The 24,645-nt window shown below is 33.7% G+C and overlaps 3 protein-coding genes and 1 long non-coding RNA gene across 4 annotated transcripts; 1 reads left to right on the top strand and 3 right to left on the bottom strand.

Moving 5' to 3' along the window:
* Positions 1–2,527: 2,527 nt before the first annotated feature.
* Positions 2,528–5,386, bottom strand: LOC116402098. Its single transcript, XR_004214507.1, has 2 exons — positions 3,181–5,386; positions 2,528–2,779 (listed from the first exon to the last, which is right to left on the bottom strand). It is a non-coding gene; the product is annotated as an uncharacterized LOC116402098 (long non-coding RNA).
* Positions 5,387–6,209: 823 nt separating this feature from the next.
* LOC101213372 (triosephosphate isomerase, chloroplastic) lies at positions 6,210–10,771 on the bottom strand. The gene is made up of 9 exons (XM_004146969.3): positions 10,479–10,771; positions 9,730–9,756; positions 8,624–8,693; positions 8,264–8,387; positions 7,520–7,604; positions 7,295–7,427; positions 7,004–7,177; positions 6,811–6,893; positions 6,210–6,559 (listed from the first exon to the last, which is right to left on the bottom strand). Exons 1-9 carry the CDS (start codon positions 10,644–10,646, stop codon positions 6,503–6,505), a joined length of 921 nt encoding a protein of 306 aa, XP_004147017.1. The 5' UTR covers positions 10,647–10,771; the 3' UTR covers positions 6,210–6,502.
* A 1,536-nt stretch (positions 10,772–12,307) lies between these two features.
* On the bottom strand, positions 12,308–16,819 carry LOC101213608 (transcription factor bHLH121). The gene is made up of 5 exons (XM_004146970.3): positions 16,562–16,819; positions 15,967–16,082; positions 15,000–15,127; positions 14,345–14,824; positions 12,308–14,249 (listed from the first exon to the last, which is right to left on the bottom strand). The coding sequence occupies exons 1-5, from the start codon at positions 16,681–16,683 to the stop codon at positions 14,088–14,090; spliced, it is 1,008 nt and encodes a 335-aa protein (XP_004147018.1). The 5' UTR covers positions 16,684–16,819; the 3' UTR covers positions 12,308–14,087.
* Positions 16,820–18,828: 2,009 nt separating this feature from the next.
* Positions 18,829–22,685, top strand: LOC101213848 (protein XAP5 CIRCADIAN TIMEKEEPER). The gene is made up of 12 exons (XM_004146971.3): positions 18,829–19,139; positions 19,278–19,343; positions 19,420–19,484; positions 19,563–19,672; positions 19,894–19,972; positions 20,064–20,140; positions 20,271–20,332; positions 20,451–20,582; positions 20,667–20,720; positions 21,171–21,236; positions 21,886–21,960; positions 22,292–22,685. The coding sequence occupies exons 1-12, from the start codon at positions 18,969–18,971 to the stop codon at positions 22,340–22,342; spliced, it is 1,008 nt and encodes a 335-aa protein (XP_004147019.1). The 5' UTR covers positions 18,829–18,968; the 3' UTR covers positions 22,343–22,685.
* The last annotated feature ends 1,960 nt before the right edge of the window (positions 22,686–24,645 follow it).

Genomic DNA, 24,645 nt, shown 5'->3' on the forward strand with positions numbered 1-24,645 from the left:
ATCAAGGTTAAAGTATTATGTCGATTCTAAACTTTGAACGTTGTTTTATTTATTTTTGGTCCTTCAACTTTTTCAAGAGTATGTTACGATCTCCAAACTTTTGGAAAAAACTTACTTTGGTATTAGAATTCCGTTAAGAATAATGACTTGAAATATTTAGATTATTAGGCTTTATATTTATCACATTAATTAAACCGATAAATAACCATTTTTTTTGTTAATTTATTCTATAAATCTTTTGTGTCAATGGAAAAAGATAACCTAACACATTTGCGAATAAACCAAATTAAAATCTAAACTTTCTTTTTTCTCCAAAAACTTAGATCTCTTGCGTTCCTACTTTTTTTTTTTTTCAAATTGGAATTGGAATTTTGAGGCAAATTACAATAAAATAGAACTAACATATCGATGTAAAATAAACTAGAAAAATAAAACAATTACAACACAAGTATAAAATAAAATGTACGAAATTGTAGATAAATATTTCTACAATATATCATGAAATTCAAAAAAAAAAAATTTGGGAGAAAGAGGAAAAACACTTCTGTCATAAAGTTGAATCACAAAATATTCTAAACTGAAAGTACTAAAAAATTTGTATATGCATAAATTGTCTTTAGCATATAAGTTGCTGTAAGTTGATAAAGTGAAATAAAATGAAAATATGTCATTTTAAGTTTTTTTATTTTTATTTTTATAAAACATCAAATTTCTAACTAACATTTAACTAAAAGTTAAAATCCTACGTTATAAAATGTTATTATATTAGTTGGCATCTAAATATAAAAATCATTTCATCATTATATTAAAAAATTAGGAGAATGTTAGCGAGCAAATAGAAAATTTAGAAACCAAAATAGAATTTAAACATTTTATTAATTATAATTTTAATTTAGAATTTTTTGGACAAACTTAAATATTTAGAGTTTTGTCATGGATGTATGAACTATTCTATACAAAATCAAGAGTTTAGACTCATTTTATTTTTGTAAACTAAACCTATAAATAACTCCTTCCATTTTTATTTTTTTTGGTTATTTTTATTTTGAAAACTACAGTTTTTTACCTTTTTAATCTCCAAGTTTTGATTTTAATCTTCAAGTTTAGATGAATATGTGTTTTTGGTTGATAAGTTTTAAAAATGGATCTTTTTAGTTTCAAGATTTATAACAATAGATCAATTGGGTCATCGAGTTTTCAAAACGTACATTTTTAGTCCATGAATTTTAACAAATAGATTTATAAGGTCCTAAAAGTATTTTATATTTGATTTTTTAAAAATAATTATATGATACTTAAAATTTTAAGAAATAATTGCAGACACTGTAACTTTTAGAAGTTTTTCTTCTAATTTAAAATATTGTATAATTATTTAAAATAAAATTAAAAAATTATTTAATGAGTTTTTTAAATTTATTAAAAAAACTTAAGAACTAAAAACCATGAATATACTTATAATGAATATACTTTTATAAGTTTATAGACTAAAAGATTATTTATCAAAATTTATAAACTAAAAATATAGTTTTTTTAAAAAAAATCTTTTTGCCCACATTTTCGAGAACTAATCAAAATTTTGAAAAACTAAAAATCTTGTTAAGAAATTTGTTATTTTTTTAAAAAAATTGACCAAAAATTGATCATTTCTACTTAAAAAAAAATATGCATATCAGTATGAAACAAAATAAGTTTAATGTTGGATTTTTGAATTTACCAAAGGGTTACCAAAAAGTCATTTTACACATTTGAATGTTAGAAGTTGAAGTACTTCACACGGGACTTCAAATTTCACAATCCATTAACTCCTACCGCGTTTTCCCAACCTTTTGTCGTAGACCAATGTGATGTGAACTTCGTCAATTACCAATGGAAGCCAAATTAAATTTAGTTTTAAAACATTATTAGTATGAATGTATGAACTCTTTGTGCTCTCAAACTTAGAAGTTAAGCTTTTAGACATTTCATTCTCTTGCAATTAAAATACTTTTGAAAAGAAACGAAAGAAAACTACGGACTCAAAACTTTCGCACCGCCACCACTCTATGCTATAAATACTCACTTCTCTCTCTCTCTCGCTCGCTCGCTCGCTCGTTTCCACTCCCTGTTATCTTCCATTTTCAAACCTTTCAACCTACTCTCTCAAATTCCCCATTGTTGACAGTTCAAAGGTACTGAAAATGACTTACTGCTATGGATGTAAACCTCGCCCTTCCGGTCCTCTTCCCGGTCCTATCCTTCTGCTTCTCGCCGTGGTTTTCATCTTGATCGCCTTGTCCTCCCTTTTCCCCTCCGAACCAATCGACTTCTCCGAATTTCAAATCAATTGGCCTCTTCTCGCTGTTCCGATTATCATTCTTGTTCTTGTTCGTTGTTTAGCATCCATGGATTCTTCACCCAGGTACTATGCTTGCCCTTGCGATCGTGGCTGGAAGATGCACTGTCGGTGCGGCCGTGGCAGCGCGTGGTAACTGCTAAACCTAATTTAATTGAAAATTCGTTTCATCATATATACTTAATCGTTGTTTTAGTGTAAATTATAAAGAGGATGAGATTGTGATAATCGTGTTAAAAGGATTATGATCCATTTATGTGACGGTAAGGATTGAATAAGGTGTATATGAAATTGAATTATGGCGATGTGTGTTTGTTTGTTTGTTCTTAGATTACATGTGAAGCGTAATTTTTTGTGATTTGGGGATAATCATTCAACTTTTAGACATTGAAGTTTGTTGGATTTGAACTAAGTCAAGTAACAAGGCTATAATCCGTCTTGGCGAACCTGCGAATGAAATCAAGAAAATCATTCAACCACACCTATAAACAAATCCTATCAAACATTCTAGAGACCGATAATTGTTCATGGGAGCAATTCTAGCATACTTCAAACTTCGAACTTACGTATTGTACCAATCGGAAAATTATCACAAATTTTACTCTTATATAACTAACACCTTTTTTTAAAAAAAATGAGCAAAAAAAACGACCCTTAAGGTTCTTTTTTAAAAAATTCCTGAATCTTATACTAAAATCTCATACCCAAACTTATGTACTTTTATTTTATTTTTTCAAAGTCTGTTACTTTACCAAACAAATATTATATCAAAATATTACCTAATTTTACATTAAAATTTTAGTATATTAGATGGAAGGTAAATTGGATATAATATTTGGCACAATTACCATTTTCAGTATGAGTTCAACTCAATTGGCACGGTATGTTCCTGAAGTACTCTGTTCAATGCTCAATTCCTTTACATCTAAATTGTTAGATGAAACATTTATGTACATAAATTATGAGTTCAATTCCCTCACTTCTAAGTTATATGAAACATTTTTAAAAGAAGGTAATTCTACGTCGATCTCTCAAAAATAATTATATCGACTTCTAGAAAAATGAATTATTTAAAATAGTGGATCTTTTTATGTTAAAGTTTATTTGTTAAAGATTATTTCTCCGAAAACAACCCTGTCGTGACAAAGTTGGAATGGTAAAGTTGTGACAAAGTTAGAATGAGAAAGTTGAAGAAAAATAGTTGTAATGGAAAACTAAGATCATAGAAATTTGAAATTTGTGAGGGTTAAAAAAAACTAAATAAAGAAGTTTATAACAAAATAATTATGGATAATTTAAATAAGCAATTTGTTCTAGTTGATTATATATACCAAGGAAAAATTAAAAAATTAAGTACTTAGGACTCAATTCTTAAAATAAAATCGAATTAGGATTTGTATACATAATTAAAGTACTTCAATGTCCATCAACTTGTACCTTTGCACAAAAACTATATATTAAAATAATTGTGTTATTAATTAAATCATCAATTGATAAAAAACTTAAACTCAAATTTAATTATTTATATTATATACAATAATTTTATCATTTTGTTTTGGAGAATGAGGTTGAATTAAAACTTGATATTGAAGCTAATTGACAATGAGTCAATTCAGTCACAGTCAAGAAAGAAAAGTTGGTATGAGAAATAACAATAAAAGAAAATTAAATAGAAAAAAGGTGGGTGGTGGATGGACAATAGAGTCAATTGGACATTAAAATAATGGATATGTTGGTAACGTTTGAGTGGTTCCTAGAAAGTTTCTTCCTATTAATGCACCATTGGAAACTCTAAATATCACAACTTGATTAAATGAATACTTCTCTTTTCGTTTGGAAATATATATATCTTCATGTTGAGTTATATATATCTGCATATTGAGTTATATATATCTGCATATGGGGAATGATAACAAATATCTCACAAATGTCTTATTGCATTAATCTATCTTAACATAGTTAACGGATTTAGTCCTCCATACCTTTGATTTGAGATGGGTATATAGATTTATTTATTTTACATTTTCTATCATTCATATGTAACATAATTTTACCTTAAAATAATTGATTTTATTAGGAATTTTTTAAAAAATTACGATAGTTTAAAAATTAAACTTTCATATATGATGAAAATTAAACCGTTAAACTCGAACAAATGGTTATAAAATATAAATTCTACCGTATGTATGTTTGAAGGTCTAAGTTTAATAACTCAATTTTTGTAATTGAAAGTTTAAGGATATAATAGCAAACACTATCTAGAGAAAAAAATTTTAATTTAAAATTATTATGACATTATTCATACGTTAAAAAACCCCACCATGAGGTTGAAAATTAATACTCATACCATGCATATCACAAGCTTTGTAAGATTAGTCTGCTTTCAATGGAATGAGGATTGATAATAAAGCAAAACCAGAATGAGAAGGACCAAAATGGCAATAGTCCAAGGCGAGGCACCTCGTTGAGCCAACCCGGTTGGTGATCGGCGAAATCCGAAGTTGATAAGTCGACTGGAGGAATATGAATACATGAAGAAAATAACGAAGATGGGCAACAAGAAAAGAAACAGCTGAAAACTTCTATTCAATTGAGCTTCATGGCCAGCATTGAACTGAGAAAACCATAGCAACACAATGACAATGCCAAAAATGATGAGCAATTGAATTGGTGGAGGAGAGACAGAGCTTAGGGTTTGGCCTGTGCCTGTCAATCCTCGTTTCCACTCTGGACCTCTTCTTTTTGGATAAAAACAATCCATTTCTCACTTGAAAATTCTATAGTGTCATGAAATAGAGACAGAGAGGGAGACTATAATATTTGGTTGTGTTGGTTTTGGGATATATTCTTTGAGTGTTGCCTCAGCCTAAGGTCATTAGGCTCTGTGGACTGATGCCTATTGGACACTCAAGTTCTTGATGCCAAGTTTGCATTTATATCAAGTATTAGATCCTTTTTCCATCTCAAATTATCTGTGTTTTTCACGAGGTAGAATAAGAATAAAACACAGATCATTTGAGATGGAAAGAGAATATTGTTACTTAATTAAACACTGATTAGAATAAAACAGACATAGGAAACTTATTTTCAACCATCTCTCAAGTATTCGTGGTTCAGTTTGAAACCAGAAAATTCGATTGTAGATATATACTAAACCCGGTGTTTGTTAGCTCCAGACCGAATTGAACCAAGTGACAAATATTTGGTTTGGTTTGGTTCTGATTTCAGCTTTATATAACTATAATACAGTTTTAAGAAATTTGGAAGTATACACACGAACAGTTCAAATCGAATCGTTTCAAATTTTTGGATTAACTAATAAGAACAGTTATGTTCGACTTTCAAATCGAAAATTGAATCTTACCATTTAAAAAATGGTTCCCTCACAATTTAAAACCCAAACAAACCAGCACTTCAATAAAAGAAAACCAAAATTTCAAATCGGTTTGACTCAATGTGATTAGTTTAATCAATGCCCCTAGTCTCCAACAAATGTAAAAACTACTATGAAAGATTCGACAGAAAAATGAAAACATGAGCATTATCCAACAAGTTATACCTATGATCTCCTTTTCTAAGACTCAGGTCCCAATTCCTGAGTCTCAATTTCTCTTGCTCTCATCTAAACAATTTCCCCGAGCAAAGATTGTATCTTTTATTGTACATGATTGAGAAGGTTGGTTGTTTTCCCTACTTTTCGTATATCGCAAGTATAGTAGGTGCTAACAAGCACAAATTCAAATAAGGGACAACACTTTAAGCTAAGTGTTTGTTTATGTACATCTTCAATAATTTCTAGAGACAACCCATCTAATCTTACAATATTTGGATGTCAAGAAAATTCATATAAAATTAATTTCTAGGCAGATGATCACATTGGATTAAACCTATGACTACTTAATCATTTATTAATCAAGAAAAACATGTCGAACTCTTATTAAACAGAAGAAATAATCTGGATCCAATAATTTATGTGCTCTAGTATTCTATAGCAAAGTAGCCTCGGGAATACAACAGAAGGATATTATTTTCTTGTCTTCATTGAAAGAAGACCCTAAACACGCCGAAAACTTGATTAGCATGGAAAAAAACATAAGGGATGTTATTATGAATACAAAACATTGCCATCCTTACCTCTTTTTCTTGACACCAGGGACTCCTAAAAAATTATCAAACAGCAACTTTCTTGGCAGTAACCGAGTTAACGATAGTTCCAAATTCAGGACCCTACAGTTGCAACATGAAACAGAAGTTTAGATGGAAACTATTAAGACATGTCTGGAGAGTGATTCTAAAATGATTAAAATCACTATGAAACATATTCTTAATCTTCCAAACTAATTTTAATGATGTGAAAATTGCATTTTGAATTGTAAAATTTAACACAATTAATTTTACGGGATTAAAAATGTGATTTTGACCACTCTCAAACATGAGTGCACATGTAAAGAAAGAGAACGGAGAGATGAGAAATGCACCTTCAATGAAGCACCGCCGACTAGAAATCCATCTATATCCTCTTTTTTTGCGAGCTCAGCACAATTACTTCCATTCACAGAGCCTAAAAATTTTGTCATTCCTTAGATATGTGAGCCACTATTGATGGCAATCTTAAGAAACATGGACTTCACTATAACAAATTCAGACGAGTAAAATGGGAGTGGCAGTTACCTCCATAAATGATTCGTGTTTTAGAAGCTACTTCTGATGATACATTCTTCTTAAGCCAGTCACGAATTGCTGCATGCACTTCCTGTGCTTGCTCCGGTGTAGCCACTTTGCCAGTTCCAATGGCCCATACTGGCTCATATGCGATAACGATACTATCCCAACTCGGAACAGCATCTGCACTCAAATGGAATAATAAAGTTACAGGGAACTCCAACACTTTTCTGTTCTCAGATTAGTAAGTGACTGTAAGATCATAGTGAAAGTGAAATGAGGAATGAGCCAGAAACTTACCTGCATAAGCTTTCAATTGTTGAAAGCAAACATCAAAAGTTTTCCCAGCTTCTCTTTCCTCTAGTAATTCTCCAATGCAAGCTATTACTCCAAGACCCTCGCTCAAGGCATAGGCAGCCTTCTTTCCTATAAACTGTAGTTGCCAAAGAAACAGTCAGCGTTGGACAGAAGCAGGTTGATCACTAATTTGTTGGAAACCACTCAGCTCAATTTCTAAACGTTTACCTGGTCATCTTCACCAATGACGTGTCTTCGTTCAGAGTGGCCAAGGATGACCCATTTGCAGCCTATATCTTTCAATTGTTCCACACTGCAGTACATAAAAATTAATTTAACAATGACAAGATTATTTTATACATATTTGAGAGCAATGAAAACACAAAACATGCATGACACGTAATTTCCTCGATATGAATTCCAAAAGAAAAAGAAGAAAACTAGTTTAGTAAGCATCTGATGCAAATAAAAATAGGTCAATCATACAATTGCTTTTTAAAAAACTTCAACACGTAAGGTGAAAGAGTACAAAAAAAGGATATTTGACAAGCTTAAGTTACAAACATCAAAATCCCTTGGGGCTTCTTGTGTGTGTCAAACTCGTGAATTTTGAAAGGTAAAATTTACAAATCGCTCAAAGAAAATCAGTTCAAGCTTGTAAGTACCATCAAACTGAACCCAAGTATTCTTGTGTTGAACATTATCATCATCTCGTTTGCAGAATAATAAATAAGCAGACTTAAGTTGTCATCCTCATCAAATGGTGCAAAGTCAAGAGTTGCATGCACTAAAATTAACTTTTTATGTATATAATAACTCTTATGTTTTTTTCAAAAAAAAGTAAATATATAACTTTATGTTAGAGGAGAAAAAAAGCATCAACGGCAATAATAGTTGAATTAAGATAAATAAGTTTTTAAAGGCTTTTAAAAATTAAAATGTCTCATCAAGGAGAAGTCATAGTCAGATAACCTGATTTCTCCAGTAAAAGCGCCACCCTTGCTCACCCATGAGTTTTGGGCAGAAATCTCAATCCTAGATGTCAATGAGCTCTTCACCTGCTCAATGTAGACAAATGGAGGCGCTACAACGACATCTACATTTTTCCACACAAATCCAAAGTTCTTATTTTCAGAAAAATGTACTTGAAGAGGAATGAGAAGAAAACAAATGGCTATGGAGAAAGAATAGCTTTCAATATGAAGATAAAGAATTAAAGCCAATCAATATTTACAACAAAAATGCTTTTCATCCTCATGATTTTTTGTTTTTGAAATAAAAGTGTATACATTACATGTCAATAAGCATTCTCCAATATCAAATGCAACTTACCAACATCATCCTCCAACTTTGCATTGTTCAGGTCTGCGACAAGCTTAGCAATAGATTCCTTTGTACCATTCTGGAAAACAAAATAAACAGGGAAGGAATCAATATATGTCAATAACGAATCAGAAATACTAAATTTCCTTATCTACCAAGCATGGAGGGAGTAGCAGGCAGATAAATGTTTTTATTTTGGGTATGAGTTACTAAAATGGATCCAGTGTACTTGAATAATAATAATGATAATAATAATAATAATATATTATTATTATTAAAGAAAGAGAGAGAGAGTAAACAGGAAAGAGTTCCTAATGACTAAGTATTAGGAGATGAAAGTTTCTAAGACGACAATCAAAATAATTTAAAAGGCATCTGTAACACCCCATTAGACCCCGGATTTGGCAAGTGACGGCCTCGATATTTCCTTGTGTCTCCTACATTTGGCAACGTCATCCTTGCATGTCTTAAAAGCTTATTAGAGAGAAAGTTGTCCCGACAAACCAACACAACATGTTTTGTCCTCACTCACATGCATTCTAGAAAAATTCTCAAGAGATCACCTAACATAGAATTGTTTGAATCAAAGCACATAAATTTTGGAGTTCCTACGATTAAGCCACCAAAAAGGAAAATACACCTTGTTGGTATAGATAGTAACTTGCAATTCTTTTAAGTCATTTTTAAACTTACTTTCATGTCCTTAAGATCTCTCTCATTCAGATGTTATATTGGTTCATTCATGTTTCCTTCCTAAACTCGAGTTATCTCACATTGAAATGGCAAGACAACCTTTCTATAGTAAGCAGCTTTAAATTTCAACAATTTTGCCCATGACAATGAAGTCATATAGAAATATAGAATATGGCCTATTTTCTAACGCTTCTTATATTTCAACTAATTTGTACATACTTCTATTTGGTAGCTAACAGAAGGAGTTCCATACAAATCTAACTAAAACAATAGTAGATACTAATGATGATACTAGACTAGGAAATAAATGAAAATCAAGTACATCCTTATCAATATTTGACATAAGTAGATACAGAAAAGCAAAGTTATAGATATATCCATCAGACTTTTAGCTATAGGACTCTGATAATGAAGATACTTACACATTTCCAGTTTCCACCAACGAAGAACTGCAAATACAACAAAGGGTGATAATGATCAGAAATTAGAAAAATATGCAAATGAGAGATTATAGAATACCGATTGTCAAAATAAATAAATGAACCCCGTCAAAACCATGGCCTTGTAAATTGAAGGATGGGGATAAAATCAATTTGAAGAAAGCATTCGTTAATAATGTGGCAGTACGTACACTTTCCACAGGTATTAAAAAACGCCGGACGGCTTCAAAGACATGATAAATGAAACGGAATACTAGTTGCTAACAATCAAGGCCTTATACATTAACCATTTGGTTTTTGGTTTTTAATTTTAAAAAATTAAGCATAAAAACATTCATTCCAATTTCCAACTCTAAACTTCTTGGTTTGTTAGCAACCAATTTTTTTTTTTTTTTTTTAAAAAAGGATTAGAATTCCGCTCTTTTACTCCAGAAATACGCACACCATTGCAATGAATGAGGAAAAAATAGGCTCAATTCTCAGAAATCGAAAACAAAAAATTTAATGGTTACAAAAAAAAAGTCTAAATCTTGAATGAAAACTAATCACAATTCACAAGTATGACCTACAAAAGAGATCGACAAATTAATGAGCTCAAACAGATTTGTAGATAGGAACCATCGCCTAAACGCCTACGAATGAGAAAAACAGGCAAACATGATCGACAGACCAATCAAAAAGTGGTTGAGGTAGCGGAAACGATAGGAGCAGAGATGAAGAAGGTGAAATACCTTGCCGGAGCCGGCCATAGTGACAACCCCACGGGAACCTTTCCGGGAGGAAGCAAGGCGTATTTGTGAGTGGACGTTGTGAAAGAGAGAGTGAGAAATATCGGAGTTGGAAGAGGAGAATCGGAGAGGTGAAAAGCGAGAAGCGAGAGAAGTAGAGACCGCAGCCATGGCCGAGCAAAGAAATGGGTTTGGTTGAGCTGTGCTGTCTCCGCCGCTAGAAGTGGACTGAAGAGGTGTGTTTTGTTTGGTGTCAGTTTGTGGTTCACGATCAAGATTAGGCGACTGTGTGAGTCAATAAAGTGGATATCGAAAGCGCGTATTGTCACTCTCTACGCTACCAATAGGCAAACTTTTTATTTACATCAATTAATATGTTTCTTAAAACTTTACGTATCAATTAAATGAATAATTCAAAAATAGTAAAAAGAATATACATATATATATAATAATAGAATCAAGGTTACTACATTTTTTAATCACACAAGTAACGAATGTTTCTATATTTGCAATATGAAAAAAAAATATATCATAGACTATTTATTTCTAAATGCTTTTATCATCTTATACAAATTCTCTAAAAAGAAAATTGGATAAATTTCTAATTATATTCTTAAATTTTTAAAATCAAATTAATAAAAAATTGATCGAAGATATTAAATTTAAAATTTATTGAAAGTATAGTTAACCGTTGATATTTTGGTGTTACAAATCTCAAAAGAAAAATGTTAGTACGTTGAAGTATATCTCAAATATCAAAACTCTCCGACACTTTGTGGTGTTTATAAGTAACTAGATAGAGTATCAAGAAAAGGGCTTATAGATATTAGATTGTCTTATTCAACCATGTCAAAACAGAGACATTAGCTTGCGTTTTTCTATGTGTTTAATTAAACTAAATACATGGTATAGCAGGCTCGCCCCCACGGCAGTACAATAATTTTTCTCAAGCAAATCAAGTTGGATGCAATCAAAACTAGATCGAGAAGAAGCAGGCCACACTTCAACATATACTGAGGTAATATCACCACGCACTCTGCTTGCGATTGAATAACGCCATCGTCGGTGCAACAATTGTTGTCTTTCAACGGCAAGTGATCTTTATACTACTGAACTCAATTTGCGTTCATATTTGTAATAGATTTATTGACATTTTCTGTGATATTCGATAATATGTATCAGAGTAAAGTCTTCCCTAAAAAGCATATAGATAATAATAATATATATATATATATATGTGTGTGTGTGGTGTGTGTAATATCCATGACGAAATGTTGTTAGTAACTAATGTGTCAATAATAACTTTTATGAGCCTATATATGGCAATCACGAACATATCTAAGTAAAGAAAATACTGAATCCTCACTGTATACTTAAAAAGAAGGATTTTTCGAAAAGAAACAAAAAGAATTATAGTAAAACTTATCTCCAATCTAAACCTTTAGATTTTGACCAAGAAGATTTCAAAGGCCATAAAGTGAGGGCGCCAACTCTCTTGCACTCTTCTACTTCACCAATGTCCCGTGAACAAGTTTAAAACATATCTAGATTTTCACAAGCAGCAAACAAAGCAATATTTTTTGGGGTTACTCATAGTATGGATGCTTTTCCACCTTTCATTCAAGACCTTCATATTTCTGGACTCAGCATTAATGGTCTCTCTTCCACCGTCTCTTTCAGCATTCAAGTCCTTCCATTCTATCCTCATAATCATTTTCACCTTATTGGTGTTACAGCCAATGATGGTGTGATTGCTCTCAAGGATCGACAAGTCGCAGTTTCTAGATTCACAATTTCAGACATAATTTCTGTACCAATATTTCACATCTATATGCTCTCAGAGTCATTACCACATGATTTTTTAAACCAAATATCTCTGTCACATTCTCTTTTATACATCAACAATGACATAACCTGGGAATTTAGCACAAGGAAACAAAAAGAATTCAAACGAATGGACCAACCATATTTAGAGTGCTTTATGTCACGTGGTTAGAATCTGAAGCTAACCATACGTGCGACACTTGGCTAACTACAATGCCCACGTAGCCAAGTAAGCCTTTCCTGGAAGGGGTAGTGCGCCAAGCACTACGCCAACGGGTTGCAGCGGAAGTACTTAGGTTGGTTGCAAGACACGAGAGAGGTTGGAAGGATGAGGGAGTTTGGATGGATACGTCTTGGGAATGATACATTACATTCCAAGAATAGAGGAATACATATTTGGGTACAAATATGCTGTCTTCTTGTCATGGGGGTACCATGGGCAAGGTGACCTTGCTTGGCTAAGACATGCCAAGATGCAAGGTTGCAAGGCTTGATACAAATGAGGCCCTCTCCAAGTATTTATAGACCATCCTCACCGACCTTGGGCCTTAGAAGGTCGGCCAAGGGAGATTCTAGAGATTACAAGTTCATTTGGTACATAACAAGGAAGCCTAGAACATTCTAGAGAGGACTAGACCTTTCATGACACTCGCTGTCCGTCATAATAGCCTTCTAGAGTGTTCCAGCACGTTCCGGGGCCTTCTCGGGAGCTTCCCGCGCATTCCAGCACATTCTGGCACTGTCTCGGACGTTCTAGAGGCTTCTGGGGCTGTCTAGACCGAGCACGGGCAGGGCAGCACGCACATGGGCGTGTCTGGAGCCTTCTGGAAGCATCTGTGGGCGTCGGGTGCACGCGCGGGCCTTCCGGAGCCTTCCGCGCGCGCGCGCGGCCGTGCGCGCGCTCGCGAAGTGTCGCGCGCCTTCCCGATTCTTCTGGAAGCTTCTCGGAGGTTCTGGGGCCGTCTGGACGTTGGGCGGACATGGGCACGCTCGCTGGGGCCCGCGCGCGCCTATCGCGGGCGTGGGCTGCATGCGCGGTGCTGCACGCAGCGTCGGCATGGGCACGCGCGCGGGGCCGTGCGTGCCATGCCTGGACGAGCATGGGCGGCCGACTGGGGCGCGCGCGGTTGCTTGACTTGCCGCCTAGCCATGCGCATGGGCCGATGGTGGGCGCTGGTGCCGAGCGCCTATGGCCGTGTCAACGGGCATCCGGGCGTGCCATGGGGCTATGTCGTGGGCTGACACTCGGGCTGTCATGGGCACTCGTCGTGGCACGCATGCGGGGCTTGTGAGCCATCCTCGAGAGGTGCCTGCCAATGCCATAGGCATATGTCGTGGTCACCCTTGGGCTGTCTTGGGACCACGTTGGGTTACTCCTGGGCCTTGCTGAAGGAGTTGTGGCACGTATTGGTGCAATTTTGGGGGCGATTTTTGGGGTCAAAATTTCACACGTGACATTTAGCTAATTTCTCAGTGTGGGATTTTTGCAGCAAAACAACCCTAGAACCATAACCTTATTGCTTGCACTTGTACAGCCAAGTCTAAGTAAATAAGATGAAGATGGATTGAATGGCCGCTGCAACTCTGAAGACTTCATAAAGGAGGTAAGGTAAAAATATGTTCACAATCTCAAAATACTATTAATTTTGTAACGGCCTGTACATTGCATTGAAGATGATCCACCTCAGTTGCAGACAACTAGATAAGCACCAAGGAGTTTTAGAGTAACTTACAGACCGTCAAAAATAAAATTCTGAGAATCATTTAAATTGGGTGAAACTGCAACATTTATGGGCTTCCACATATATCAGTTGATTTTCGTCCATTTGGCATGCTACTAGATGAGTTGGCCTCTAAACTACGAGGTGAAGAACATCTACTTGAAGAACTCTCTACTGATAGATTGCTTTCCTTTCTGTTTTTTCCGTTTGTTTGTTCGTACGATGTATCCTGCAAATGAACAAACTTAGTTGATGGTATGGATATATCATATAAGTATATTAACTACAGAGACCAGCTTCAGGAGGTGAGTACGATAAACTAACCTGATCTGTGGAAGATCCCGGAGTTTTCAACTCCAGGCAAGTTGCAACTTCATTAGAATCTTCACTTTTCTCAATCTTGCTTTCAATTGAGGACTTGCTCCTGGTATTTTGCTCACTCAAGTTACGAGACCGATTGTCTGACTGAATGAAAGGTGGTGCATTTTGGGAGGACTGCTGCTCGGTCAAGGAATTAGGAGGTATGTATGGGACGAAGGTTGAACAAGGGTTTGCAATCACTCTGGGATCTGGATTACCAAAGAACGTAAAAGGCTGCAAGGATGGATGCAGGGGATATGGCCCTGGAGGCATTTGCATCGGCATGGGAAATGGAAAGGGGGCAGGGGCCATGACAACTGAGTGATCCATGGCAGCCCAAGGATACGTAGCCCTGAGTTTCTGCTGATACTGAGTATTAAGATTCTCAATATCAGATTTAAGCAACGCCTTCTCTTCTCTCAGATCACTCTTTTCCTGGGCTAGCTGCAGTTGAAAAAAATCATGTGATAAACTAATGTTAATTGCTTGGTATAATATAATTGTCTAATTTATTGAGATTAGCACATTCAAAATATCATCTCCGCTTGGTTCCTCTTTAAAGTGGCACATTCAAAATTGTCTAATTTATTTATATACTTAGACACATACAAAATATCACCTCCTGTGATTCTTCTGTTAAAGTAGCATATTCAGCTTTCAATTTGTTCACTTGAGATGTCAGATCCTTCAGCAATTGAATGGTATCCATTAAAATGGTTGCTTTGTCATTCTTGGGCCTATCAGGATCTGCAGAGTTATGGATAATATCAACGTAAGTAATCCATGTTCCTGATCCAGAGGCAAATATCTTCACAGACAGTGACATCAAGAATCATTTATTTAAAAAAATGATCGTACTTGAAATAGATCTGTTCGAGTACAAATGTGTTCTTGAGTCCTAAGAATAAATAATAAAAATACAGAAAGTTTGTATTCTTGCAATACAGAAACAACTCCAAACAGTATGTGATGGAGCTATTAGCTAAAATATGCCAATTTGTATTGCTGAAGAAAGGAAAATTACAAAGCTGTCAGACAGTCAGGGAGGTCTTATTCTCTCCCCTATCGACTAAGCTCACTACTTTCCACTCCGATACCTCAGTCTGATACATTGCAAACTATGGTCGTACAAGAAGGGACCCAGTCAGTTAACATCTGCTACGATATGTCCATCATTTACACAGGCTCTCTTGATCTATGTATCGTCTACTCACCAAATCATCCATATGTAAACTGATTCAAATTCACACTTGGATCCTAGCATAGGTAAAATGAACCAGACCATGGAATTCTAATAAGTTCAATTGTCAACACATTCTAATTAAGAAATTCAAGGTAGACAATCTGAAAAACGAAACTTAAACAGCATTGGAAGCCAAGCACACTAATGGTATGCAACAGAGTAGCATGCTATCCACCGTGAAATTTTGAGTCTCCCAAAATATGTGCATGTTGAACTCAAAAAATAATAAGAAAGTAGAAACAAGGTCTTAAATTCCACAAGAAAATAAAAACATAAGGTACAAACGATGGTACAAACAGAAAAACAGCAATGAGCGAAACAGATGAGACTCTTTTCATTTCACCTAAAATGTTTCCCAGCTCGACAAATTGCTCATTCAAACGACCCCTTCTTAATTTCTCTCTGTCAGCCTTCTGAACTCTTCTAGCAGCTGCAGAATCCTTGAACTCCCCTTCAGACCTATGGTAGCGGAAAACATTTATCGAGACGGTAGCTAGTAAGCTAAAGGTAATTTATCTTCTTAGAACAAGACGGAAGATAGTCAAACAACTCGAATAATGAGAGAGAAATCACAGAAACTATGGTTCTTTAATTGCACACTTAAACTAAATCAATCTGGACCTTAGGTTTCAAATCTCCCTTAACACTGCAAAGAGTACCAAACTCAGCCAATGGGAATATTTATGGTTGCAGATTGAGAAAGTTTTCCTCTAAAGTCAAAATTTCCGAAATAAAAGCCATTGCCATAGTCACAGAGAAACAAAATCGCTCTTAAACAAAGAATTAGCAACAAAAAATTACATCTCCTCTTAGTTGTCGGCAAATGTACAACAGATGGAGAGCAAGAGACTACACTAATAAAAGGCAACGAACTAAAAAACCATACTAGCTCAACGGGATGATCGAAACAAATTGAAATGGCGGATTCTTGCACAGACCTGGAACTGGATTGAGAACGAATTGGGTGGCCGGGAAGTTCAACGCATGGGACAACGGAGGATGAGGAGGAGGGTGTGGGCGAATTCTGAAGGAGACCGTCGCGTTGAATTAGTTGATCCATTGCTGCTGGAGACGGGCACTGCTGGCCCTGAAATTGACAATCCACCGTCGGAGCTGAAAGTGTGAGAATGTCTTCGTGGATTTTTCAAAAATAAGATGCATTTTCGACGTTCGAAACTGTGTTGATAAGGTGCAACGCGGTGAGATGACGTTGACGCTTCTTGAAATTTCAGCTTGATGACAATATTAATGTATAATAATAATAACGTAAATTTGGTCCTAAACTTAAAAAAAAATATTAATTTGGTGGATCGTTATTCTATGCTTAGGAGTATTGAGATAATCGTAATGTTTAGAACTATGTATAAAGTATAATAAATATTATTTTCTTTTGTGGATCGTATCTTAAGTAGATTCTAGACCTTATAGTGAGATTTATTGATTGAACGAGTAAAACTATAGAAACTCAAAATTGGAAGAGTTGAACAAATTTGTTTAGGCAACAAAGTTGGAGAAATCTTGCTCGTAAATGTAGTGCTTGCAAGAAAAAATATCAAACAAAAAATGCAAACAAAATTCAATAAGTCTAAGATACTAGAAAACATCTCATCCATTTTCAGCCCTTCATAAATTGATGAGTTATGAAATCGAAAACTACATGTCTATTATGTAATTTACTCAAACTTATAATGTTATTGCAAACTAGTCCATGCGTGAAAATTCTTTCATTTTATAGATTGACGAATTTAGAAAACTTAGAATTAGTGTAGTTTATTAAAATTAAAAATGTTATTACAAAATATCTATTTGTTACACTATCATTTTAGTTTATATATTTTGAAGTTCGTTCACTTCTAATTTTATTACTTTTAAATGTTCAACATGGTAAATGTAAATATATCTTACTTTCGAGAAATATAATACCTAACATAAAATGATCTTTTTAAGAAAGTAAACAAAAAAAAAAGAAAAGGCCATATAGACCCAATTAAATATAGAGATTTGTAAAAGAATAGCAAACTTGACAAAATACTTACCACCAATTTTGATAGTTAGTAATATCCTATAAAATATTGATGACATTCTATAATTCAATGGTTTTGCTGGCACGTATTTTAACTTATTTTATTATTTTAAAATTAGGTTGGTTAAACATTTCCTTAATTTAAGTGGACTATACTTGAAAAAAATGTTTTTAATTATTGAATAATTAATTAATTAAACTATAAAACTATCCCTTAATTTACCATTTGACAATGAAATAGGAAATTGGTAAAAATAAAAATCAACAAAATATTATTTTTAAAAAAATCAACCATTTTTGTTTTGTTTTTTGGTTTTTTATGCATGGTAAATAATTATTTTTAAAAAAGTCCTTAAAAATATACGATCTACGTTCATTTGCATAATTTATCTATGTTGTAGTTTCGAACATTCTACTAGACATGATTATATATATCATATATGTATATATGTGTAAGGATCATCTAGGTGAAATATAAAATTTGAAGAAAATGAAAAGGAAAGTAATTGATTGTAATTTAAAGAAAGCGAAGGCAATTGGAGAAGCCAACTAACCGAAAGCGATCAATAAAACGAAATTTCAAACAAAACTCAAGAACCAAAATAAAGAACGTTATTAATAACGACGAAATTGATGGAAGAAACGACATAAATTGATTTATAAAAAAAACTCGTCGGCATCAAACTTTTTTCCTCCAAATCTTGGTGGTTAATGTAAAAATGGTACAATGTTACGTTTAATCATTAATTTCAAAAGATTTAATTTTATATTGAATTAATAAAATATTTATACATTAATTACGGAAAAAAAAGTTATAATTTACCTAATTATTTAGTATAATATAAATAAAAAAATTGTTTTGATTTAAATTAATTTTTTTTTATAATTAATAAATATTATAGAATTATAATTATCCTACAAATTTACGAAAACCTAATATTTAGTACATTAGTAAAAATTTCAAATAATTTAGGTGTTTCGTTTAAATCTTTATAGTTTTAAACTCTCAATTTCTGGTCCATTTATACTTTCAAAAGTAGTTTGAAAACTTAATAAAAACTGAGTGGCAATGTTATAATTTTTAAAAGTATTGAGCGTATTTTTGAAATAAAAAAGTTGGAGCGTATTTATATTTAGCCCCAAAATAATTTATATTAGCATTTTCCATATTTATACTTTAGCCCCAAAAAAGTTATATTTCGATTTCCTGTACTTCTATCTAAAGCCTCTCGGCCATCGTCTTCTCCGATCCATTGCGAAAGGCCACAGCTACTAGGGCTGTAACGTAGAGTATCTCCTATTGAAGAAAAACCAGAACAATAATGTCGGGCATGGGAGATGGCTACGTGGGCACTGCCCAGGACGCCGTCAGGATTCGAAGACTCGAGAAGCAAAGAGAAGCCGAGCGCCGCAAAATCCAGGAACTCAAGGCCAAGACTGCCTCCGCCAAAGGCCAGCCTGGTCTTCTTCAGTTTGGCTCCAGTACCTCCGAGGTTCTTATTCGATTTCAATTCTATTGTTTTTTTCCCTTTTTTAATCCATTGTACATATTCTTTTTTTCTTCACAATTTTGACGATCTCGGTTTAAAAACTTGTATGGGTTTTTGAAAATTTTGTTCTTGGTGTATCAGATTCTCGAGACTGCGTTCAAGAAGGAAACTGTTGGTTTGGTGACGAGAGAAGAGTATGTTGAGAAGGTATAAAAAGAAATTATGATATAAGAATGTTTCCCATATAGTTATGAACAATTTTTTCTTCTTGATGTAATTGTAGAGGGTGAATATTCGAAACAAAATTGAAGAAGAGGAGAAGGAGAAACTTCAAAAGCTACAACAAGAGTAAGTTTGTTATGGTCGAATGCTACTGGAAAAAATTCGGCCGCTTTCCATTGACTGTTTTTATTTCCTTGTGTTCAGGGAAGAAGAACTCCAATTGCAGAAGCGGAGGAAAAGGAAAATAAGGGGGAACTCACGTTTGTCCTTTTCTGATGATTTTGAAAATGGAAGTGATGAGGATGATGATAATAGTAAGTGGTTTTCTCGTTGTATCTGAAATAGTTAGTATTAGTTTTTATGTACTATCAGCTGTGATTAATTCACTTCATTTGAGTACGATCAGAAGTGTGGTATAAATCTTACGACGTTTTAGTGTTATAGTTTGTAGAAAATTGACTTCTCATATCATTGCTAAGATGTTACTAGTCATGTCCACCCCTTAACAATCCTTATTGGTGTTTATGATTCATAGAAAATTTGGAGCCAAAAAAGCTTGGTCGTGGTAAACTTGGCAAAGATCCTACAGTGGAGACTAGCTTTTTGCCTGATAGGTGTGGCATCTTTTCCTCATCCTCCCTTATATCTTTAATCTCTTTTTGGGACTAACGTTTTAGCTTAGGGGGGTTGAGGATGCTATTACAGTGAGCGGGAAGCTGAGGAGCAAGCTGAGCGTGAAAGGCTAAAAAGACAGTGGCTTCGGGAGCAGGAGCAAATTAGAAGTAATCTTCTGTTTGGACTCTGTATAGATTTCATGGTGGCATACTAAATGATACAATACTGAAAGAAAAAATAGATAGTAAAATAAAACAATACTGAAAGAAATGACTAAATGCTTTCATTGTATTGCAGACGAGCCTCTTGAAATCACTTACAGTTATTGGGATGGAGCTGGCCATAGGCGAGTCATTCAGGTTGGTAACGATTATTTTATTTTGAAACAATCCATTTCTTCTTGCTTCCTGATCTCTACCTTTAACCTTACGTATATATTTTGTTTTCCTCTTTTACATTCAACTTTGCATCATTCAGGCACGAAAAGGTGATACAATTGGAGAGTTTCTCAGAGCTGTACAGCAGCAGCTTGCCCCCGAGTTTCGTGAGATTAGGACTACCTCAGTAGAGAATTTGCTATATGTGAAAGAGGATCTCATAATACCCCATGTAATTTAACTTCAAATCTTTTTGGGATATATTATTTTGGTCTTTGCTGTGAGGTGACTGTGCTGTGTTTCTTGTTTTGTGCAGCAACATAGCTTCTATGAGCTTATTGTGAACAAAGCTAGAGGCAAAAGTGGCCCAGTAAGCCTTCTTTTATTAACCTTGACAATTCTGTTTCTTCTGCTTACTAATGCATTAAGAGTTCACATTTTTTGTTTTCAAGTGTCTTCAAGATGTAATTATTTAAGACTTTGTTGTTTGCATGTGTTTGAATCACAACTTTATTGAAGATTAGGGTTCCCATGTCTATTGGTGGACTTGTTTCTTTATGTGTACCCTTGTAGGTTCTTTAATATTTCTGAATAGAAATTCATTTTCTTAATAAAAGAAAAAACATATTATTTTGTGTTTTTTTAGCTATCACAATTATCTGTTCATGTACTTGCATTTACTTTTTGGTTTTTTTCTCCCCAAATTTTTCTTATCCAAAAAATGATGGGCAGAGGATTTTGGCATCTCGACACTGACAGGCATACTTGTGTCTTCTTAGTAAATTTGAGGGCACTTATGTTAGCATTTTGTTTTGTGCAGCTTTTCCACTTTGACGTACACGAGGATGTTCGGACAATTGCCGATGCAACAATAGAGAAGGATGAGGTATATTTTCAAATTTGTTTTATCTGCATTTTTCTTGTGTTGATTCATAATATAAGTTTAGTGATGTCAGCGGAAGTAGAAAGTATCTTTGTATTCTTTAGTTAATCTTGTGTACAAATTATTTGCTTCAGCCCCTTGTTTTTGTGACAGCGATGTCAGATCTTGTAAGCTAATTACAGTCTGATTTAGTGAGCTAATCCTTCTATCCTAGCAAACATCCTTATAGAATTTAGATGGTAGAGATTTCCTAATTTATAGACTCTAACATCCCCTCCCCCACCCACCTCATTTCAATATTTCATTTGTGATGAAATATACTAGACAAGGACAAAAGCTAGCAGATTATAAACGAACTGAAAAATGTGGTCCTTTACGTGTGATATCAAATACAAAATATTATGGGCATTCGATAGTATGCAATTGCCTTTTATGTTTTTCTGTCCCTGCTCTGTTCCGATTTCCGAGGTTTGATTAAATGCATGTTGCTGCTTGAAAAAAGTATCTGACAAGAAGAGTGAACTTTAAGTCCTGAAACTTCCGTTAAAGAAGAACTGAAGAGGATGTGTTTTTACAGGCTATGCTCTTGATGATACTGTTATTGCATGTCATTAATTCATCACCTATATATTTGTTTATTCATTTCTGACAGTCTCATGCTGGGAAAGTTGTTGAGAGGCACTGGTATGAGAAGAATAAGCACATCTTTCCAGCTTCCAGATGGGAGGTGAGCTATATTCTCTCTGGCACTGCTTTGTTAGCTTATGTGATTATTCTTCTTGTATGGTACTTCCACAAACTTTAAGCTTTAATACTCCTCGTGTGGGGCAAAAGAAATACTAAGAGCCTAGGATCTTCTTGGACGAATACAAAACTTCAAACAATATCATTGACTCTGTTATCTTGAACGCCTTGTGTAAAGATGGACCGGCTATGAACAGCCATAATTTTTCTTTCCTTATTACAAATTGGACACATCTTTTGTATACCCTTCAATTGGTCCCTTCTGTATCCTTGGATATCTTCGGATTTATTTCTTCTTCACCTATTTGTTGCAGATATATGATCCAACCAAGAAATGGGAACGATACACCATCCACGGGGACTGATTCAATGTCTTATAGCAAAAGAAGCATGATTTATGCTCTGAATCCTCAGTTTTCTTATCGTTGTCTTCGTATACATGTCTGGATGTTTAGAAATCCTGAAGGAATACGATTTTAACTTACAGGTGAAGTCATGTAATTTTCCCTTGAGCATTCGTTTTCTTGCTCATTGTGAATGGTCTGTGCATTGTTTTATTTAAGCATTTAGCTGTAGGATTGAGATGATATATTATTCTACATTTTGGCTTTAGAAACTTGTTTAGGGTGGATGGAACTTCCATTGATATTAATAGATTTGCTTCCCGTTGATCAAATGTCTATCTGCATTGTTTTTCGAATATGACAACAGATAGAGTTACTCATTTAATTACCTATAAAATGTTTAGGAGTGATTTTGAAATGGTTGATCACTTTCGTATAAATACTCATTTACTTACCTATAGCATGCTATTTTCAAATAATTAAAATTCCATCTGTATGATTAAAAGAATGTTCCATTTTGGAAGTGACGATAGTGATGTTTACAGGTTGATGTTTACAGTTTTTACGTGCACTTTGTGTCGAACATGTTTTCATAGATTTGCTAACTTGAGTATAGTTTATATTTTATTTGATGTAAAATGTGAACTGAAAGGATCAAAGCATTTCTAGCTGGAGCACAATGGATGCTTCTAGATAGCAGTTTCCCTCGCAAGATTTGTTTAAGAGATTGAGAATCGTCTGAGGTGTGGTATCATCTGCAATGGAGATGTGGTGTTTGCAACAAAAGGTTTTCATAACTTTATTGGACTAGTGGAATTGGTTACGACAATGTTCTTACTACACAGATTGATTTAGTTATCAATGTGGGGATTTATGATTTTTTGTTGAGACAATCTCTTTGATTCTTTAGAAAGCTTTCCGTGGGACGTCTCCACGATGAAAATTAACCAAGAACTGCATTATTTATTTATTTATTTTTTTGCAGATTTTAAAATCCGAGAAATGATTTTAAATTGATTATTTTGTTGAAATGGGTGTATTTAAAATTTTATGTTTAAATTGAAAATGAAAGAAAAGTTAAAAACTATGGATGTGTTACATGGTCAATTATGTTATTTACTATAAATCTTATGAAATTCAAGTTTTTTTTTAAAAAAAAATTCAAGTAAAAATCATATTTGAAATCATTTTCGATTTTAAAATCATACTCTTTCCGTATTCGAATAGATACTTGTATAGTTGTACAGTATCTGTTGGATCATCTTGAAGGAATATCGTCTAGACAAAATGTATGCTTTCTTGTCTCGTTAAAATGTCTAGTGATCAACTCTCACCTAGTCAAGACGCCTACTGATCAACTTGCTTGATCAAAACATCTAATGCACATCTAATGCAAAACAGAAACAAGTTAGAATAAAAGATTGTCCTTGATCATTGTCAGTTAACCTTGTTGGCCTTTGTTGGTTGACCACTAGATATCATTTTGTGATGATGAATAAAAACCTGTCCTCGGTGACCATTGTCGGTTGACGAACTTCCAACAAACAACTCATGTGACCACCATCGACCTTGAAAAATTAATAAAATTGAAGTTTTGAATTTTTTTTCTTGAGTCAATCCAAATAAGCCTTTTATTTAATCACAATATTATTTTTTAAATACACATTTTTATCATTCTCTACGTTCGTTTAGAACATGTTTTTTAATTATCTCTTTTATCTCTCTTTTTTTTAAAAAAAAAATTAACCTTTACTTCATTTTATGAAATTTTGTTTTTTACATTTTGCCTAGGTGAAAAATTATTGATGATCTATATCTACTATGACCTCTAGTATAAGTCAAATATTAATATATATATATATATAATATTGTAAATTATAAATGATATATAAATATAACATCATTTATTTTTAGTCTAATAATATTTTTTGTTGGTCAATTTTACTAGAAGACTTAGATCTTGTTTAGATTGACACAAGAAAAAAATATTTTTATTTAAACTCTTTTGATAGAAAACAAAACACTATAAAATGGAGTGCATACATATCATAGGAAGACACCATAACAATGACTAAAAATAACCATAGTTGACTTTCGTTTTTGTTTGACCTTTTCGTTATGTTTATTTTGAAAACTACGAGACCATTTTTTATTGTTGCTTTGTCGTAACTTTTGTAAACTCCATTAGACTACATGACATGTTATATTTTATAAATGATTTGTGATGTTCCTAATTAGATCATTAACGACTTTAATCAAAATTATTGTTATTGAATATTAAAATTTATCACTTTTTAATTATTGTCGTAAAAATTAATAGAGTA

This window comes from Cucumis sativus, chromosome 2, assembly GCF_000004075.3.
Source record: "Cucumis sativus cultivar 9930 chromosome 2, Cucumber_9930_V3, whole genome shotgun sequence".
Taxonomy (NCBI): Eukaryota; Viridiplantae; Streptophyta; class Magnoliopsida; order Cucurbitales; family Cucurbitaceae; genus Cucumis; species Cucumis sativus.

Coding starts and splice junctions, on each gene's coding strand:
- LOC101213372 (XM_004146969.3), bottom strand. CDS start 10,646: ATGGCTGCGGTCTCTACTTCTCTCGCTTCTCGCTTTTCACCTCTCCGA. Junction 8,388..8,623: donor AAAGTTGGAGGATGATGTTG/GTAAGTTGCATT, acceptor GGAAAAATGTAG/ATGTCGTTGTAGCGCCTCCA. Junction 6,894..7,003: donor AACACGAATCATTTATGGAG/GTAACTGCCACT, acceptor CAAAATTTTTAG/GCTCTGTGAATGGAAGTAAT.
- LOC101213608 (XM_004146970.3), bottom strand. CDS start 16,683: ATGGATCAACTAATTCAACGCGACGGTCTCCTTCAGAATTCGCCCACA. Junction 14,825..14,999: donor TAACAGAAGAATCACAGGAG/GTGATATTTTGT, acceptor TTTCAACTGCAG/CTAGCCCAGGAAAAGAGTGA. Junction 14,250..14,344: donor CGGGATCTTCCACAGATCAG/GTTAGTTTATCG, acceptor GTTCATTTGCAG/GATACATCGTACGAACAAAC.
- LOC101213848 (XM_004146971.3), top strand. CDS start 18,969: ATGTCGGGCATGGGAGATGGCTACGTGGGCACTGCCCAGGACGCCGTC. Junction 20,721..21,170: donor CTAGAGGCAAAAGTGGCCCA/GTAAGCCTTCTT, acceptor TGTTTTGTGCAG/CTTTTCCACTTTGACGTACA. Junction 21,237..21,885: donor CAACAATAGAGAAGGATGAG/GTATATTTTCAA, acceptor CATTTCTGACAG/TCTCATGCTGGGAAAGTTGT.